General features: G+C 42.3%; 1 protein-coding gene across 4 annotated transcripts in view; it reads left to right on the top strand.

Moving 5' to 3' along the window:
- Nucleotides 1-21,669, top strand: part of LOC107227861 (annulin-like) — a 486,920-nt gene that overhangs the window by 299,987 nt on the left and 165,264 nt on the right. For all 4 annotated transcript variants that reach the window (XM_046738423.1, XM_046738482.1, XM_046738525.1 and 1 more), the window contains 2 exons: nt 20,398-20,711; nt 20,790-21,059. In XM_046738423.1, the coding sequence (XP_046594379.1) occupies nt 20,398-20,711; nt 20,790-21,059 (584 nt within the window). The remainder of the gene's footprint in view (nt 1-20,397; nt 20,712-20,789; nt 21,060-21,669) is intronic.

The following is a 21,669-nucleotide window of genomic DNA, read 5'->3' as shown; positions in this document are numbered from 1 at the left end:
AGGCGTCAAACATCAAATATTTACATCAATTCTATGTCTACAGTTTATCCTATAGCTATTGGGGGGCTGGGACAAAACCCCAAGGTACGGTGTCGGTCTGTCTAGGTATCAATTGCCGCTTGTCATCCTGCCAACTCAGAGCCAATTTTTTTTGTACTATCGTGCTTACTTCGTGTTTTTTGCTGCGTATTAAACACTGTGGAAGAGTCAACTCTCGGTAAGCCGTCAGACAGCGCTTATAATCATCAAACGTGATGCTATTTATCGATGAATTTCTTACACCCTTGGCACGCTTACTCACTTTTACGCCACTGTCATATTTTTCCCCATCCTCACCCATCGTAGTAAATGTGTACAGCTTTGCTCGCAGTCCCACAAACTCTGTCATAATTTTACCATTATTTTCATCCTTCATTAGCCCCAGTTGTTTTTTGTTTTTAAGGGGAATACCATACACATTGTCGGGCGGATAGTCAGAGGTGTCAAACATTGTATCTACATCACGTTTGATGATATCGTAGATATTAGGCACATTGAATTGATAAATAAGGCTGTCTGTGTCGGTATACATCAATTTAGCCTGTTTATTCGAAAAGTTGGTTTTAATATAATTATAGTGGAAGTCGTAGAGAAAGATTTTTGACAGATCTAGAATTGATGCGCCGACGTAAATAGGTTTGGCGAAGTGAACTTTGACGCGATTCATTTCAATGATAACCATATCAGTGTCAAATACGGTGCAGCTGTGAAAGTTTGCTCGGGCAATAAGCGTTCTCGCACCACCTTTTCCCTCCCATTTTGTAACCAATTTAACATCTTTGTGATTTCGCACATTCTCCATAGTCTTGCCGAACACAGCGTTATTCATGAGTTTGTAAAAGTTTTTCTCAAATTTATTCCTAGATTGCTTACGCATGTCTGTATTGAGCGTGATGTAAGGCTCGAGCCATGGGGATTGCGCAAACTTCAAAATTCTATGCACTTTCGTTAATTTCAATCCTAAACTCAAGCACTGTTTCAAATTTCTATAGTGCAATATATACTTTGTTTTGGGGTGAAGGGTGGTCGCGAGTTTGGCATTTTTACTACCTGGAGGAGTAAAATGTTCGGGACAAAGAGGTAAGTCTTTGTGATCCTCGTGGAGTTCTACAGGGTAGTCCAAATCTACCTCCAGAAAGTAACCGATCGGCGAATCGTCCGGATGGTTCGTTATATCGATCTGCTGATACTCCCACTCGAACGAACCGATTGGTAAATGCACGCTCATAGCTGCACCGTACAGGTTATTCACGTCAAAATACATGAGATACGATTCCGCTTTGTTTGGATCAAAATCTGTTCCCATGAATCTATTATTGGCCCGAGCGTGTCGATTAGAACATTGCGCTACGCCGCCTCGAATGGCTCTTTCAATAAATAATACCATTTCAGGGTTGTCTAAAAGTTGCAAATTTACATTAGTATGCTTGAGCATCGCGTCAAAAGCAAGTCCCGGTGCAGTGTAGTAGTGCAACGGATCTAAATTGTATGTTTTGAAGCAGCTAGCGCGGAAATTTTCGAAAATATCGGCAAGCAAAAGAACATCGGTCTTTAAATATAAATCTGAGTAGCCCCCCAATGACTCTAAATGGAATTCCCTCCAAACAGTTTTCGCGTGCTCGTAATCGGTGTCTGAAATATTTGCATCGCAGAGGTGCGAGTAGAAATGCTTCTTTGCAGGTAATCGCGGTTCATCGAGTTTCCCCCAACAATCGACGTATTCATAGGGAAAAACGCCTTTGCGGGTCATCAAACTGAACTGAGTCGGGTTATTATAAAATTTGCGTGTTATGTGTTTATCGGTATCGGTCAAATATGTGGAAAGTTTATCGATGCTGCTAGCCATAAATCGGAACGAATCGATGAATCTCAAGTGCATCATTGTTCCATCGACGCGTTTCGTGAAGGATATATATTTTTCCTTATTTATGGGTAGCAGTGTAATTTTACCGGGAAAAGTTGACGCGAGGGATTTTATTAAAAAGTGAGAATCGTAACCGGACAAATTGTGGAAAACTATTGGAATTGTGTGCGACTCTCTGAAATTCAAATTACACCGATTATGAGCAGGACCACGATATTTACCCGTGAAGTGACAGTGATCGTAACACTTTTTCTCCTCAGGGGTAAACGGTTTTTCACAAATATAACAATTCTTTGCGCGCATGTGACGATCGCGTTGCACTTGGGTAAGAGACTTCATCGGAATTATGTTTTTGATGCGTGACTCTACTTGAATTGATAAATCTTTAAGCTGTTTCATAAACCACTCTATGCAATCGACACCGCGTTTACCATGGAACCCCGATAAAGTCTCATCGTACGCGCAATGTACATAGTACGCTACACTGTGCGGGATATGCTTTTGAATTTCACAAGTCTTACGAGTTTCAAATTCATCTATAGGTTCAGGGATTAATATACATTCGAGATCGGCGTATACGACAAATGGAACGGTGCCTTTGTTTTGAAAATTGGAAAATACTAAATCTTTACACTTGGGAAATTCCATGCGTACTTTATTTAGCATAATACAATCTTGCCGATGATTGTCGTAGGCGTGTTTCACGCTAAAGTGGCACAAACATCTGTCACATAAAAACAGCTGGCCATTATGATCAGACAATTGTTTGCTTACCAATCGGGAAAGATCTTTAATCCAAGCAAAGTGGAATCTCGGTGCAAACTCACCAGTCATATCGTCTTCCGGATTACTCTCAACCATTAGAAGATGGATCGTGTCAATGTTTACGCTATGCAAATTTTTACTCAAATAAATTGGCACGATGACGCTTTTATTTGATTTTACATGATGCGAAAAAGTTTGAGATTCTATACCATATACATTGATGCGCAAATTATTCAATCTCTCAAGCTTTTTCACATCATGTAGAGTAGCAGGGAAATTGATACCTGTACAGTCCAACTCGGAAATATATCGATGATAACGGCTAGTCCTATTGGTGTGGGTATCGACCGGGTGGAGGGCTGCTGTGACGGACCAGAGAAGGCATCTTTCGTCCTCGTTCCTCACGTTAATCACAGCCTTTTTATGTCGAATGTCTTGGGGCAGCTCGACGAATGTTGAAGCCCCCGCGGCGAGAGGCTGATAGCGATTGATATTTACAGTGAGGTTAAGGATCTCAATCATACTCCAGCCGGAATCGCGTTGCTCGAAATCTTCCACCTTTGACTGCAGATCACCCCGTGCACGTGTAAACCAACCATTTATATTGGTCGATGGGAGGAGAATCGCCACGTTGGAGGTGTTGAAACTCTTAACTTCGGTGGAGATCTCTTCGTGCTTGGCATTTTCGAATTTGCACGATAATATGAGGTTAACCTTCACATTTCCCTCCTCGCGCAGTATCAGCTCCAACTTCTCGGTGACGACGCGCTGCACATCGTCCAGAAAGGCGTCCAAATTTTTATGACGGAGATTTGTGACAACCCCCGTTCTGATTCGGCTGGCAAAAGCGCTATCCACGTCGTCCCATTGTACACCCGCAGGAGTACCGATATTTCCACCCGTCACCACTGTGCGCTGCTGCAACTGCTTGATCTTCGTCACCCAAGATTGCAGGAGTGCGATCGTATGTTGGATCCGTATTTTCGCACCAACGGTTGTTCCTCGTTGCATGGAAATATCGCGCAGAACTTGGATATTCGCAATTCCAATATCAGTCCAATGATTGATGATGGCGTCATTCTCTTCTCCGGGTGGTTGCTCTCTCAGCAAATTGTACGTCCTCTCCATCTGCTCCGCAAGTCCCATATACGCTTCGACTGCCATGACTTTGACGTTGATATAAGCTGAACTTTGTATAACTTTTTTGACTTGCACGTATCGTGTAAGACTGACGAGTCTGCATCGGATGTTTGAGCTTATATGTATATAGACCGATAGATCGCAAGAATTTGGGAACTGTGCGCACTGCGTTCTGCGCATATCAGAGGGTAAAATGACGTCAAAGATGCGGTGCGCACTGCGTTCTGCGCATATCGGAGAGTAAAATGACGTCAGAGATGCGGTGCGCACTGCGTTCTGCGCATATCGGAGAGTAAAATGACGTCAGAGATGTGGTGCGCACTGCGTTCTGCGCATCTCGGAGGGAAAAATGGCGTCAGAGCCGACTGGGCCCACCCTTTATCCGACCGGCCATCCCTAAATTTTTGAGTTTTATTGCTCTCCCGGCTCTGCAGAGAAGATGAAATTCATGTAAAAAATGAGATCAGAGGCGACGGGGTCCGCAGTCCCCCTCCCGCCATCCCTAAATTTTTGGGTTTTATGAGTCGTTAAGCAGCGTGAGCCATGTGGTGGGAAAAATCGGTCAACGAAAAGCGAGTGGCGAACAGTGTTTGGTGTCAGAAAAATCTTATCTTGCCCGCTCTTCACCGGATGGTATGTGCACATGCAGTTTTGGGGTTTTACGACTCTTGATAGCGAGCAAGTCCGAGCCTGCACATCCCCAACCATATTAGCGTGGGGTATGCAATGGAAAGCTGGCGAGCTCTTGAGAAAATTTTCTCCTAGCTTATACCGCCTCCCCCGCGTTACTCTTTCGTCGAAAAATCGGTCAACGAAAAGCGAGTGGCGAACAGTGTTTGGTGTTAGAAAAATCTTATCTTGCCCGCTTTTCATCACCCTCCCGACTCTGCAGAGAAGATGAAATTCATGTAAAAAATGGCGTCAGAGGCGACGGGGTCCGCAGTCCCCCTCCCACCATCCCTAAATTTTTGGGTTTTATGAGTCGTTAAGCAGCGTGAGCCATGTGGTGGGAAAAATCGGTCAACGAAAAGCGAGTGGCGAACAGTGTTTGGTGTCAGAAAAATCTTATCTCGCCCGATCTTCACCGGATGGTATGTGCACATGCAGTTTTGGGGTTTTACGACTCTTGATAGCGAGCAAGTCCGAGCCTGCACATCCCCAACCATATTAGCGTGGGGTATGCAATGGAAAGCTGGCGAGCTCTTGAGAAAATTTTCTCCTAGCTTATACCGCCTCCCCCGCGTCACTCTTTCGTCTCTATGTCACGTGATGCGTGCTCTACGAATGATTGGCCGGCTGGGTTTTGCTCGGTGGGGGGCGGGTGCGAGTCCTTTAGTATTTATTCGAACAGTGGTTTGAAAACTTCTCTAGTAATTTTGAAAAAATCCTTCGTGTCAAAACAGACGTTTTTGATAAAGTGAGCTGTGAGAAAGAAAAAAATCGGTGTTCATTGGAAAAATCTCAAGACTTCAACGAGTTTATATTTTTTGTGAGTACTTTATAGAATACACATATATATGTATATGGTGCTACGCCAATCCTCTTACGATACTGTGAATGTTGATTTGAATTCCGTAATGATTATCGCATTTGATTAGTATGTTAACAAAAGTTTTTTCGATTTGTTTTAACTTTTCTGTATTCCCTATCATCGTATCCATAAAAATTCTGGAAAAATTTTAGAATCATATCGAAAAAATATGAACGGACAGAAAAGGGGGCCATCAGACTCCCCACCTCATTCACCACCACGATCGCCCACATATAAGCGGGTATGCAGAGGGGCGGCTTATTATGAGGAGGATGATGATGATGAATTGACAGATAGTGATGCTGATAGGCTAATTATCGACCCCGAGCATCATCTCGAATCATCATCATCATCGAGTGATGTGGAGGAGGAGGAGGAGGAGGAGGAGGAGGAGGAGGAGGGGGAGGAGGAAGCAGAGGTGGAGGATGTTTGGAATGGCGGTGATGATAATGACGCACGCTTTCAATTCGCTTTACTTCTGGCTCAGATTGATGAAATCCGCGAAATCCTGGGAGACATAGATAGGGCTGACGATGATGGATATTTTTCGGACGAGGATTGGTGAGTAGCACTACATTAAAATAAAATTCTAGTATCTTCCACACCTTCTCCGTATCACTCATTTTGAATAGGTGGAAACTTTTTTGAATTGGAGATTTATCATGCATATAAATGATGAGTGCAGCAGCATCAACTTTTCTATTTCGGCTTGCTCTTTTTACAGATTTTTCATCGCGAATCAATTTTGGAAAGAAAAAATGTCATCTCATTCGAGTGATGATAACGACGAGTGGTCGAGCATTGATTGGGGCGAGGATGAGGAGGCTGAGGAAGAGATAATTATAGGCTTTTCCGAAGCAACACGCGAGTTCTCGTTGGAGGAGCTTCGGGATCTCGTTGAGGATGCGCGAGCTGCTCGAGTGAGACCAAACAGCCAATATTATATAAATTACGGTGATATATGTATGCAAATAATTGTAGAAAAATGGGCGAATGAAACTATTGTAATAATTATAGATGTTGAAAATAGCGATGATGATGATATTGTTAACGAGCAGGATAGCGATAATGATTTTATGGATGATTTCGAGGAATAAACCACGCAAAATTCATAATTATTGATTATATATTTTTCACAAGTAAAAATTCATAACATTTACATTTTGTATGACGAGAATGGGTAAAAGTTATAAAGATATATATTTGTAATGTATCCTATTTCTAGATTATAATTTTATTGAATAGTAAATTTTTTTAATTCTATGTATAAGCTATGATATAATTGAGATTAATTCTATCGAATATTCTACATATAAATGCGAATATAATTGTATATATCCTAATAAATTCTATTTTTATTTTGGTAAATATTGTCCATATTATCTATACACGCGATTGCAAGCTAAACAGTCTTTAATTAGGGGATTCGGTCCATCCACGATATCGCCATCGGGTCCTGGTGTATAATGTATGCTACATCTGCGGAACCTTGCGACGGCGTGGTCCATTTTCATATTCTCTGGTAGTTTATCCCACGCATCATTGATGGAGTTTGATGCGAACGTGCAGATAAATTCTTTTGGTAAAAAAGCTATATCCTCGGACATCATTCCCCTTAAACCATCCAATTCTTTGTACAGACGGAAGGATTTCTCGAGGGAGCTGGTACACTCCTTCGAATACCAACTCCTTAGTCGCTGCACATTTTCAAACGCGCAATTGTATGCCGGGATGTATTCAGAGTTGTCATCATACCAAATTGAGCCTGGCGCTGCTGCTTGTTGGAGGTTATTCGCTGGAGAGTATCCATGGTTCGCGTCGTGCCACGATGCCGCTTCCATATACCTCAATTTTTCCAGTGCAGGGGGTATGATATGCAAATCTTCCATATTAATAACCCTCGTTGTACCATCGACGATCTCCGTCAGCCATGCTTTCTTCTCCGCCCCTTTGACGTATACGTAACACGCATTTTCAACCATTTTTCTCACAATCTTCGTCACATCCTCGTGAGATTTGTTGCCTGCGTTCCATGATATTCCATGGTGATTGTGCGTCAACCATACATCGGTAGCTCTACATTCAAGTGGTAGGCTTGCCAAATCATAGGGCGGCTTGAAAATGATGTAATCCAGACCCGACCCGTTTACATTCACGACTGCGACTTCCTTGGGTACAAACTTCATGTTATGACCGATAAAACATTGCACGTCTAGGATCATCGCCATGTTGAGGAGTGGGAATGTTGCGCTCGATTATATACTGACGGATTGTATGTGGAAGACTGACTATTCCATCTCCAGCACGCCCGCTTTTACCCCCTCGTGGATGAATTTTGTGGAAGTAGAGGGGGGTCGCATAGTTCATTTAAGGCGCATAACTGCATGAAAATTCGAACTTGTTGAATTCTCCACCAAGGTATTTCATTTGCAGGCGATTTTCTCCGGCCATGCTACACATTTCAGTCAACTGACTGGAATCTTCTTGTAGAACTCTTGCGATTCTCGGCGGTAAGAAGACGTTGTATTCTCCATCGATTGTCGCCAGAACACGTACCCCGAATTTTGTTTTGACCAGTCGTAACCCGATGACGTCATACACTCCCCCAATTTCGAGTTCCGACATCTTCTTGGTTGGCAGATTCTCCAGGCGGCTGACGTGGTTAACTTTTGCTAGATCCATCGCGTTTCGAGGTTATTTCACGAGCGAGAACAGTTCACAATGAGAATACGATGAGAACAGAATGACGATCACGATAGACGTACGCTTTATATACCACCCACCCCCACTACAATTTTTCCATTGGACAAGTCTCGACACGCATATTGTGCGAGGAATTTTTATGGGGACCACTCCCCCACTATCCCAGATTGGTTTAAGTGCATTGTCGGCACTATCTCAAAGAGCAATTTCCTGGAATTTGTTCAATAGATCTGGCAAGTTTTTACCCTATCTGATTTATGTGCGGCTTTCCGGCGCCAAACAAGTCTCGACAGGAATTATTCAGTGTGTGTGTGCGTGTGTGTGTGTGTGTGTGTGTGTGTGTGCGCGTGTGTGTGTGTGTGTGTGTGTGTGTGTGTGTGTGTGTGTGTGTGTGTGTGTGTGTGTGTGTGTGTGTGTGTGTGTGTGTGTGTCAGATCCTATGGAAATAGCCGCCGAAAATGGCCGGGGGGGGGGGGGCTGGGAGAGCGTGCGCCGTGAGTCGGGGGGGGGGGGGGGCTAGGGGGGACCTAGGGGGGAGCTAGGGGGGTTGGTGGTCCAGAACTCTCATATATACACTACTATCAACCATCTCCATATACTGGTCATGGCCTTCAGAGCCATAGGATCGAGTCCCAACTCCAAACGTACTGCCCAGTCTGGGGTGTTCCTGGGTAGTTTGAACAGTTTCTTGAAAAAGAAAGTTTGAGCAGCTTTCAGGGAGTTTCTATACCAGAGACCCCAGGCTGGGATAGCGTATAAAAATACCGTCGAGACCATACTGTCAAATATCTTGTTGTACGCGTTCCAAGAGTCGCACTTTGCTTTAGCCAGTAAGGCCAAGGACGCTCCTGAAGCACTTTTTGCTTTATTAGTAGCAGACTGTAGTGCTGCCAAACCTCTGGTAGAGGTGGACACCTCGACACCTAGGTAGGTATAACTATTGACCAAGTCCAGGCAAGTTTGTTTGTAGGTCCTATACCGAGTAGGGCATTCTCGTATTCTACCAGCTGCTTTGAACACGAGAATTTTTGTTTTTGACTTGTTGACTGTTAACTGGTTCAGGTCACAGTACTCTTCGAGGGCACGCAGCTTGCGTAGAAGATCCATATGCGAATGGGCGAAGATTACGGTGTCGTCAGCGTACAGCAGCAAAAGAATGTCGACTTCTCCATTGATGTCCAAGCCATAAAGACCTTTGGATCGGAAAAACTGCTCAAAATCGTGCAAGTATAGTAGGAACAGGTCTGGACTTAAGGATTCGCCTTGTAGGACGCCTTCAGTAACATCAAAGACTTCCGTGAGACCTTCCTTGGTTTTAACCTGCATGGTCGCTTGGTCATATAGAGATTTCATTGTGTTGATAAACTTGCTACTGACCTTTAGATCAAGTAGTTTCTGCCACAGACGCACATGGGGTACCGAGTCGAATGCCCTTTGAAAGTCAACAAAAATACCGTATATTTCTCTGCCATCGTTGTGTCGAAACTGTAATTGAATGGCACTGAGGAGTGTGAAAATGGCATCCGTGCAGCTGCGCCCTTTTCTGAAGCCCATTTGAGAGTCCGGCAGGACCTTTTCCTTATCCATCCATAGAACTAAACGTTTCTTTAAAATGTTGGTGAATATCTTGGTAATTATATTAATAAGAGCGATGCCTCGGTAATTACTTGGGTCAGACTTGGCACCTTTTTTATGCAGCATTGACAACCATATCTTTGCCCAATTTTTCGGTACACGCTCTTCACTGAGCACTCTGTTGAATAGAACTATTAGCAAGTTTGTATGCTGTGCCGTTAGAGTTTGGAATAGTTCATTGGTTAGTAAGTCGGGGCCGGCAGCTTTGCCGGATTTCAGAGATTTTAGAACCGAGTTGAGCTCCGGAAACAAAATTTCAGCATCAAGGATGTCGTTTGTGATGCTTGCAGAAATAGAAGGCGTGACAACTTTTGGCTTGGAGATCGCAGCATAAAACTTGTTCCAGCTGTCAATTGAGACGTCAGGGGAAGAGCTGTGCTTGAAGCTGAATTTTCTAACTGCGGCCCAGAAGTCTGTTGGTGCCGTGACGTTGGCAAAAGCCGATTTTATACTGTCAATGTGAGCTTTTTTCTTAGCTTTGCATATTTCCCGGTACTTATTTTTACAAAGAGTGGCATCCTGTTTGAGTATATTATTGCTTCGATCGTTTTTAAGTTTTTTTAATGCTTTTCTTAGCTCGCTTTTTGCTACCTTACAACTTGACTCAAACCACGGATTGCGAGTAGTCCAGCTATTTCCGGCGAAACCTAGAGTTTTCACCAGGTTAGCTTTTTCAGCAGCAATGTACATGTGGCAATGCAGGAGCGACTGTAAGTTGTCAGTTGCTAGGGTTTCCGTGTCAGCTGGAATCAAGAGATTAGACAGTTGTTCAAGGTAAGGATCAGCAGCGTTATTCGTCCATTTAATCTTGGAAAATTGTGGTTTTTTCGGGTTGTCATTTTTAACTGGCGGAGTATAGGTTTCCAGCGAGATACTGAGACATACTGGATAATGGTCGGACATGGACGGCTCCATTTGAACTACCAGATCGTTTACAAGGCGTAGAGACGGTATGTCAATCCAAATTAAGTCGTTGATTGATGAGCCTAGGTTTTCGTACGTCGGTTGAGCTGGAGAATCACTGACTGTCCTCCCATTCAAAAGTACAAAGTCGTTGTCAACCATGAATTCCGTGATCATCCGACCCCTTCCACAGGTAAAATTATCAGTAGTGCGAAAAATGTCGTATAATTGGCTTCCGGTGAAGAGATCCGCTGGCCATGGATTCAAGGTGCCGACTTTAGCGTTCATGTCACCACCTATAATAAACAAGTCGTATGTGCGCTGAGTTTTGATGTCGTCGATGATGCTCTGAAAAATATCGAGTAAGTAACGGAGGTCGAGACATTTGCGGAAGTATACTGACCCAATAACAGCTACGGATAATCCAAGTTGAATTTCAGTGAAGATCCACCAAGGGGAAGCTTCGATTAACGAGGAATTATATTGTGAATTAACTGCCGTTATTAGACCGCCGCTTGCTCTGCCTACTGCATGTTCTCTCAACGCCTCGGACCAAAAGATGTTGTATTTATTCAGATAATCAGGTGTGTACGTATGGGTTATCCAAGTTTCACAAGCTGCGATGATGTCGGAATCTCCAATTATTGAGCTTGGTTCAAGGTTCGAGAAGCCATGAAGGTTCCAAAATGTGATTTTGACTGTAGATGTTCCCACGTGTGTGCTAATTACTTTTTTGACTTTGATTCTGTCCACTCCATGCTGCCCGAATGCAAGCTGGAGTTCCTTGATTGAGGCATCATCTTGTTTGTTTCCGGGTTCCAGGAGTAGACAAGATCGTCCACCAGAATTTTATTCCCTTTTCTTACGGGTTTTTTACTTTCGCTTCTTAGTTGTTTAGCGAGCGTTCTGACATTCCAGTCTATTTCGCGCTCCCTGGCTGTTCTGTCTGGTTCAATAAAAATGTTAGTACCGGTCAATTTAATTTTTTTGTTCTTGAGTATTTGATTTTTCATATTTATATCAAATAGGTCGACTATAAGCCTCTTGGTAAATTCCGTTATTTCAATTCTAAGGATATTGACCCCAAAATTGGAATTCAAGAACGTTTTGACCTCCTCCGTGTGATTGTTTGTGGATAGAGAGAGGCCTACTATCGAGATTTTAGTCTTCTTATTTTCCTTTTCAAGAAAATCAATTCTATTACTGAGTTGCAAGATTCTGTCACGTTCCTCCTTTGAGAGTGGAGAAACTTTTAAGTTGTTGAGTTCATCTTTCTTCACTGTGCTGTCTTCCAGAGCTTTAACTCGTTTAGTTAGATCGACCTTGGTTCCCTGTAAGTCGGTTTTTAATTCTGCTAGGTTTCGCTGTATATTCTCAAAGGCTGTTGCGTCGTCTTCGAACTTTTTGTTCAGTTTATCGGTGAGCACCTTGAGCTTAGTTTCCTGGTCAGACCTGAGACCTCTCAATTCCTCCAGTATTTTATCCATCACTGAATCACTGATATCAATTGGGTCCAGGTAGTTTTCTAACTCCGCATAATCTGTCTTCTTAAAAGTCTTCGAAGGCTGTTCCGGCTCTTCTGTGGGAGATTGACCGGAACTGTGTCTTTTCCTCTTGGTTTCGATAAAGTTGGTTATTGGAGTGCAGGTGTTGGCAGCTTCTGCAAGGAGTTGCTGGGTGGATGGTCGCCCTTTTCTTGACGGGGCCGCAGGTGTGACACCGGCTATAGAGTTGTTGTGATTCAAAACGAGGCGAGGTTTGGCTAACAGTGGCGCCACAGGTGCGGGGTCAGAATTTGACCGTGAGATGTCGCCTGTATTCATTTACGGAGTCGGGAAACGTAAACAATCATAAACACGCCAGCTGAGCACACACCGTGTTATCAGGAAAAACAGAATTTTATATGCTAAACTCGAAAGGATTTAAAGATTTGTATCTGCAGACTTTAACCACTTGTTTCTACACAGAATATGCACGTTTTTATAATTTTTTACACAGAATTTATAAACTAGCAAGATTAAATATGATAGAGCGACACAAGACACGTCTGTTCACTATAGATGCTCAGTGGCGCCCCCCGTTTTTCTGAATAATCAAAATAATATCAATAAACGGGAAGAATGTACTATAATTTTTATTTACAAAATTGAAAATGGATTAACATGAACATTTCAAAATTTTAAATTACAATAAGCAATAAAAAATTGTAAAATAAGTTGTAAATCCAATTGTTTATTATAGAATGACAAAAAGGCCATTCGGCATTGAAATGGAAGTAGATTTCTAATGATAAATTTCGACATGTAAGAATGAGTTTTTACCCCCCCCCCCCCCCCCCCCCCCCAAGATAAGGGCATGTAGAGATTTTTTGAACCCCCCTTCCCCTGGTGACCATTACGTAATTAACGAATGGCCTCTTACCAATATTGTAGAGATTTCACTCCTTATGTAATGCGTGCACAGATATTATCAAAGTATTCGCATCATATGTAAGTGAAAAATCGAGCTAACAATTTTATACATTCAAAAATCATACGTATAACATGTCACTCCAAAATAAGTTGCATACGTACAATATTATACCATATACAATGTCACCAAATTTATAAAATTTTGTTATGAATTCTTTATATTATGTATTGAAAATGTATACTCATTCGCTCAAACGCCCATTAACATCTAGGCAATACACAAACAAAAATATCATTGTAAAATTCGATGTATACGACTGTATACCCTCTTCCTGATATGTTTCCATCATTTCTTAAAAATTCAATTCGCTACTCTCATCGAATGTTTTCCCAAAGGAGGACATGTTATATCTTCCAGACTTTGTCTTTACTCATTCGGAAACATCTGGAAGAACTCTCTCCCTTATTCCTCTGTCACGTCTTTTTATTGCACTCGGCATGTCTTTGACAAAAAATCAAGTTTACTCGCAAACATTTAACTACTTGATGTAACTTTCTCTCATTTTCTCGGATTCTTCGTACGTGCATGTAGTCAACGGGTTACGAACCCAAAATAGGCCGTAATAACATCACGGCTGTGCGTGGATGCATTCATCGACAGCCGCTCATTGTGATAAGTATGCTATTATTCACCCCGTAACAAGTGAATTAGTCCATTTCTCGTCTTCTAGACCCGAAATTGAAAACAGTATGGATTTAGCCATGGACACTAGTATTTTCATGAGTCATGACTTTCCTGTCGAGATTTCTTGCGTAGACGATTTTGTCATTTTTCGATAGTAAAATGGTATCATCAAATCATCAGGAACATTGTATTCATCATATCGATAGGGACAGAGATATGGTCAAAAAACCGAAAAATGGACCCTTTTCAGTATTGTAAAAAGGTTAGCCTACAACTGATTACAAGGGACGTTTGAACTCTTATTTCGAACCACGAAAGGTAAATCAACACCAATTTTCCGCTCGGAGGGATTTTTTCCTAGATCAAAATTCTAAATACACTGGACTGTTTGTTTTTTTGATTTCAGATTATCAGATCAGCCGGATTCATGTCTGTATTCAAGTACATTTTGTTTTACATACGTCTCTATCAGGCAGTATACATTAGGTTAAAATCAATATTTCATGTTCAAAAAATGTACAAAATTTGTTCAAATGTCAATAAATATAATATATTTGAAATTCGTCGCGAAGAGACACATTTTTGACTTGTGTGTGAAGCTTGTTGGTATGTGCACACATATGCTGTATGTGGCTATTAATGTGAATTAAATTCACTTAGCCATTTATTTTTGAACGGCGGGCCGTTCATTTTGGCGATATGAACTACGCATATCATATTTATAGCGAGAAAAATTTTCTAGAGGAGAGTACAATTCCGAAATTTTTTAGGTGAGTTGAAAAATTAACGACGGAACCAGGAATCGAACCTGGTATCTAGAGATGCTTTGCCGGAGACTTACTCCACTAGACCACCTAGCCGCCCTGACTACACTGTCATTAATTTCTCTCATCACCTGTATTTCGAAATTGTTTTTGTTTTCGTGTGCCATTGAATATGTTTACATTTGAAAATCGTCGCGAAGAGACACATTTTTGACTTGTGTATGAAGCTTGTTGGTATGTGCACACATATGCTGTATGTGGCTATTAATGTGAATTAAATTCACTCAGCCATTTATTTTTGAACGGCGCGGCGGGCCGTTCATTTTGGCGATATGAACTACGCATATCATATTTATAGCGAGAAAAATTTTCTAGAGGAGAGTGCAATTTCGAAATTTTTTAGGTGAGTTGAAAAATTAACGACGGAGCCAGGAATCGAACCTGGTATCTAGAGATGCTTTGCTGGAGACTTACTCCACTAGACCACCTAGCCGCCCTGACTACACTGTCATTAATTTCTCTCATCACCTGTATTTCGAAATTGTTTTTGTTTTCGTGTGCCATTGAATATGTTTACATTTGAAATTCGTCGCGAAGAGACACATTTTTGACTTGTGTGTGAAGCTTGTTGGTATGTGCACACATATGCTGTATGTGGCTATTAATGTGAATTAAATTCACTTAGCCATTTATTTTTGAACGGCGGGCCGTTCATTTTGGCGATATGAACTACGCATATCATATTTATAGCGAGAAAAATTTTCTAGAGGAGAGTACAATTTCGAAATTTTTTAGGTGAGTTGAAAAATTAACGACGGAGCCAGGAATCGAACCTGGTATCTAGAGATGCTTTGCCGGAGACTTACTCCACTAGACCACCTAGCCGCCCTGACTACACTGTCATTAATTTCTCTCATCACCTGTATTTCGAAATTATTTTTGTTTTCGTGTGCCATTGAATATGTTTACATTTGAAATTCGTCGCGAAGAGACACATTTTTGACTTGTGTCTGAACACATTGATAGCCACATACAGCATATGTGTGCACATACCAACAAGCTTCACACACAAGTCAAAAATGTGTCTCTTCGCGACGAATTTCAAATGTAAACATATTCAATGGCACACGAAAACAAAAACAATTTCGAAATACAGGTGATGAGAGAAATTAATGACAGTGTAGTCAGGGCGGCTAGGTGGTCTAGTGGAGTAAGTCTCCGGCAAAGCATCTCTAGATACCAGGTTCGATTCCTGGTTCCGTCGTTAATTTTTCAACTCACCTAAAAAATTTCGAAATTGTACTCTCCAATAAATATGATGTAAAAATTATGAAAAATTTTATTCAAATGCTCTGTCTGGAAGAATACCTAGAAGACCTTTAAAAAACAGCATTTGCACTAGACAACCCCCTTAAGCTACCGAATTTTGTGAATTACTAATTAACGTTAATCTGTCTTGCCAATCACTATCTACCACAAGTTCTGTCTTATTCTGTTGTCACTACTGTTCCGAGCTATCGTCAATTTCAACAACTACCGATTTCCAATAAAGTTCATACACTCTCGCTTTAAATTAACGAACTAATATTTATCGTAGCATCGTTCTTAGAAAATTGGGTAAAATCACGTCGCGCAGTAACGTCTAGTGTTATATAGATTTTTGTATTATGTCGATTGTACCGATCTACGTCTCATATTCTCTGATAACTGTCATCTTTTGTTGGAAGCTATTGTTTGACTTTATTCTACCTAAAATCCCGTGACCTACCATTGTTCGACTTATTAATTGTTGTCGATTAGTAAAATAAACTTGGTGAATTATTATTAATTTTTGTAAGCTAACCTGACTGACTCGAAACTCAATTTACAATATACGACTCATTGACCGGTCGAATTCTTTGACCTAAGTTTATATATTGTGACGTGGATTTTTCTGCACCTCGGTTACTCGGAGCAAATAACCGGGAACTTACCGCGTGTACAATAATTTGGCGTCCGGCGAGGTATCCTTGATCTGAAACAATGTCGCGAAGTTTGTTGGGCGCCTGGCGTGATCAACACGCCTCGAAATCGATAATACGACACACCGCGACTATATGCTCGGTAGCTCAGTACCGCGGAGAGGGGAGGGGTAAAGTTTGGGTCGAGAGAATTGCAACACAGGTACGCCAACGCGTGATGTGGCTAATTACTATACAATTCCAATGATATATTTCTCATTAGCGATAATACAGAAACAAAAGAAATAAAAATAAAAAAAAAAATAAAAATGATGATAATACGACCACGCAAGTCGTCTTTCGCGATTCCAAATACAATGTTACTTTTTTTTCTAAACTAAATAAGAAAGGTAGAAGTACTCCAAATAAAATAAAAATAAAAAAAATAATAACAACAAAAAAAAAGGTGAATAAATCTAGGAGACCTCTACGGCCTACGTGCGCTAGTCGCCGTCTTAACAATACCCTACTTCCTAAAAACCAAAAACAAAATCGGACTCGATGCGCTGCCCGCGAACGTCCTTTACAAAATGGCGCTGATCGCCAACTTAATACTAACTGATAATGCAAACAAAAAAAAAGAAGAAAGGAAAAAAAAAGGATATTAAATAACTAAAAAGAATATTAAATAACTAAAGTGATGCGAGGCTCGTCGCGACACCCGCGATCCTCCTCTAAAAACGCATACTCTTATCAGCACGCACCCGAGCTTCACTTCCTCGGCGACGGCGGGACGCAGTCGCGAATTCGAATGCTCCCCGTGATTGCTCGCGACCTATACGATAATCGAAGATGTGCCGGATGACGTGAAATGACCCCGTGTAACGGACTTCGGTTACACTCAAGCTCGAGACACTAACGTCTCGGCTCAACCCGTGGCTCGACTCGATTTTCTGGATTCCCCGAAGTTAACGTTACTCTCTCACGCGCAACTCAGGCTACGGTCACCAAGCAAAAGAATCGGCAAACGAATTTCGAGTACTTTTCGACACGCAAACTACCAAACGGCTATCCTTTATCTGATCAGCCTTTACTCAATTACCCTCGAAATTCGATCGCGAGAATGTTAGCAACGCTTACCGCTCCACATCCACTCGACAAAAGGGCCAACTCCCTCGTGGTTTCTTCCGGCCATTTTCCTCGCAATCACTCAAAGCCCAAACAACAAAAAACGCACAATCGCTACGCTCACTAGTTCTCGTGAACCGCCAGAACTAGAGTGATCTAGGATGGTCGCCACGCCGATCTCGTCGCGCTAATTTTTCGTGACGTCATCACCCTAAGAATGCGCAACAATCGATCGGTCATCGATTTTGGGGATTGCGCAACTTGCCGCGCACCTGTCGTCTCTACGTGGCGCAGAACTTAAGGCTAGATCGCGATGTCGTCTCCCGCGCAGCTCTACGTAGTCCTGGGGTTGGGCGGGGTGGTGCTCCCTCGTCGCTAGCTGGTACCTCGCGGTTGCCTTGGTTGGGCGTAAGCGGGGTGAGCGGGGAGGCTGCGGCGCGCCGGCCGCCAGCGGGAATCGCGTCCGCCTTGGATTCGCTCGCTGCAGGGGTCTGCGTTGCCTCCCCCTCCGCAGCCTCGGTGTCCTTCCCGCGAGATCGTCGTGGTTTCGCCTTGCCTCGAAAGATGTTCGGTGTTGGAGTTGGTCACTGGAGGGTAGCCGGTGCACTCGAAAAAAAAATTAAAAACAAAAGCCTGAAATATCTGGGTCGCAATGCTCTATTTCGTCCCTGTCGAAGCTCGGGTGCGTGACTCCAGTTCTGGCGCTCTCTGAAATTATTCCGCGACTCGATTTTCTAGACCCTGATTCCGGGATCTCGCCCAGGGTTCAGGGAGTCTCTTGTAACGGGCAGGCCTAGCCGAACTGCCACGTTACAATATTTATTTTTTTAACTATCGGTGGCTACCTTTGAATACCGTCACTTTACCAGTTCGTGCGAGTACCTGAGCCTAGCTAGTCATTACACGGATTCTCTAATTGTTCTTAAATTGCTGAAGCATCTGACGCCTGACGAGTATCTTTTTGCTATTATTTATGTAAATTCAGGGTATTTATTAAATTAGGGATTTGCGCCATAGTGTCAACCGGACGTCCTCAACTAAGAATAACAGCAGTTTAACGTTGCAATACAAAGATGACCTATTTTAGCTTTGAGACATTATTGCCCAAGCAGACCCTAATTAAAAAATAAAAGGTTTTACTACGCGGCACGTGCATGAAGTTTTGATTCACTGTATCACTGGCACCTCCACGCTGGCTCCAGCCAGCGTAGTCGAAGGGACATGCTCCCGCAATCCACCAGCTCCCTGGATTCTAAATCCGATCGAGTTCTCGCCAAGGCCTCTCACAAGGCCACTCAGCGTATTACAGTCACTCTGGGACATCAGACGAGCACGGTTCAGCTAGCCACGGTACAGCCGCAGCATACAATCATTGCTGTCACCGCTGAAGGCGTGACCAACTGCGCTCATCACCGTCGCGACACAGACCACGCCCCCACGAGCAACTAGTGGCATGCCATCCGCACCATCAGACAGCGAATGGGAATCATCGCAACCCACGAGCAACCGAGAGGATCGTTATCCGCCAACCGATCACCACACCACATCGCAACTGCACTTCTCAGCGACTGCCTCCACCACAATTAAAGTGGATCACCACAAAACCTTCCATTGCATGGCAACCAAATCATCAATAAGATGTTGTATATATATATATATATATATATATATATATATATATATGTAAATAAATAAATGATAAGGCATACAGTAAACATAAAATACTACAAGTCTCATCTTTGATTCAGTAGCGATTACTCCCCTCCATGCGGCTCAGTCGAAACGCTAGCGACATCTAGCAAACAATCTCCGTCTAACTTTAGATCTAACTGTCAGTTATACGTTAGCTTTATCTCGAGTCTGTTTGTTTGCAAACTAGTTATTTTTGTTTTATGATGACGAAAATTAAAATTCACGAACAAACGTGGATTTAATGAAGGTTTTTAGTTTTTGGAGAGTGCACTCCATATGGTCTAGTCAGGTTCGTCTCTATCGTTCAGTCGGCATTTAGGAATGTGGGTGAGAAATTGTCAAGTCAAAAATCGTCAAAGTAACCGCCAAGGTGAAGGCTTCACCTGTGGGCTTACCTACTAACTTTGTCAAGTTGTACTTGGAGTTAGGCAGGCGCGTATTTAAACTGTTACACGTTGACTTGCAACATTGAAAAGATACCACTCGTTCCCTGATGTGGTCCTTCTGGTACGTACGTGCACGTAACCCTGTTTGGGTTCGGACTGCCGTTGATAATGTTTAGTTGTAGGGTTAACATAAACAAAAATCAGTGTTTTCCAAATCGTTCAAAAGATGATGAAGGCCGTAAGCATACAATTCATACTGACAATAAGATTTAGAGTGAAATATAAGAACGACTTGAAATGACATTATAAAGGTCGTAAATAGATAAAAAGAGTATATCAATACATGAAATGAAGTAGGTGATGCTAAATGAGTATAATATTCAGGAGCGTTAGGAATGTAGGATGTGACACGTGCGCCCAGATTACCTTGGTCATAATTACCGCACTTATAAAAAAACATACCATTTGGCAACAAATACGTGAAAGTTTCATTTAAGGATCACTGAAAGTGCCACTGAAAGGGTGTAAAATTAGGATTAGTTTACTCGCAGTTTAGTGTCCATTTACGTCTAATGACATAGTGCGTGAAATTGAATGATTCGAAAGTGCACATAGGTCAAAAAAGTCGTATAGTGTAAAAAATAGAGCATTCCAATTTTGTAAGTCCACCAACATTGTTTTTCCGCACTGTACGGAAATGGAGAACCTTACGCACTCTTCATAGGCTTCAAAAATCGAACTTTCTGAGCAGGTGTTATAAAAAATTGAATTACGCTTCCGAATGATATAAATGTCTTTTTTAAATTATCAGATTAACTCACCAGATGATAATGGAGCAGTGATGGGTAACTGGTCAAACGATTTTGGTGGAGGAACAGCCCCAACAAAATGGATGGGATCGCAAAAGATTCTTCAGGAATATTATACGACAAAAAATCCTGTCAAGTATGGTCAGTGTTGGGTATTCTCCGGAGTACTAACAACGGTGTGTCGTGCCTTAGGGATCCCTTGTCGTCCAGTGACCAATTACTCGAGTGCTCACGACACTCAAGGCAGTCTCACTGTTGATTGTTTTATTGACGCTGAGGGTAAAGTAATGGAAGAAATGAACAATGACTCCATATGGTGAGCTGAAAGCGTGTACAGTCACTGCAAAGGTGATAGAGATAAAGAATAATCACAAGAAATTTTCCCTCGATATAGGAACTACCATGTATGGAACGAAGTATGGATGTCTAGGCCCGACTTGACACCAGAGTGTGGGGGCTGGCAAGCTATCGACGCAACACCACAAGAACTCAGTGAGGATGCTTATCGATGCGGTCCGGCATCTGTTGCAGCCGTCAAAAAGGGCGAAGTGATGCGTCCTTACGACAGCAGATTTGTTTTTGCTGAGGTAAATGCTGACAAAGTCTTTTGGCGCTACAATGGACCCGTGCAGCCTTTGAAGCTCATAAGAACAGATATGTATGGGTAAGTTACATTGTTGAATGAAATGTCTAACGGCTTCAAGAGCTTGAATGCGGATTAAGTTAGGCAAAGAGATCTAGCGCAAAGGCTGCAGATGTGAGGTTGTGCCTCGTAAGGAGTACACATTCTTCTAGGAAACAATATTGAAATCAACCGATGTCACCAAGTCCAGGACGACGTGTTATTTTTGTACCAGCACAGGCATGAAAGGGTCACTTTGTGATGTCTATTTTTGATGAGTTAAAAAGTGACACCTTATACAGGCAATATCTGTTCAAAGATCACAATCCAAGGCACGCAGTGCGCATGCCCCCCAAATACGCACAACGTTAGTGGAGCGAGGCCAAAAATGACAGCACACTCTGGAAACTCGAAGCTCACGAGCGTCATGGTGAATGATGGCGTCAGTGACGATTGATTCCTAAGCTTAATTACCGATTCGATTGGAAACGCGGTCAAGATAACTGAACTTGGAACAATTATCCTAATAATTAAGAATTGTTATTCAGAAGTAATCTGTTACGACAAGAGTGATGCAAAGGGGGTGAGAAGGAAAAGAAAAAAACAAACGTTGTTCTTTTCGTGAATATAGCAATGGTATTTATTCTCTTAA

Source organism: Neodiprion lecontei, chromosome 1, assembly GCF_021901455.1.
Source record: "Neodiprion lecontei isolate iyNeoLeco1 chromosome 1, iyNeoLeco1.1, whole genome shotgun sequence".
In the NCBI taxonomy this organism is placed as follows: Eukaryota; Metazoa; Arthropoda; class Insecta; order Hymenoptera; family Diprionidae; genus Neodiprion; species Neodiprion lecontei.
The sequence above is the reverse complement of the archived record's forward strand: the minus strand, read 5'-3'. Positions and strand labels throughout refer to the sequence as shown.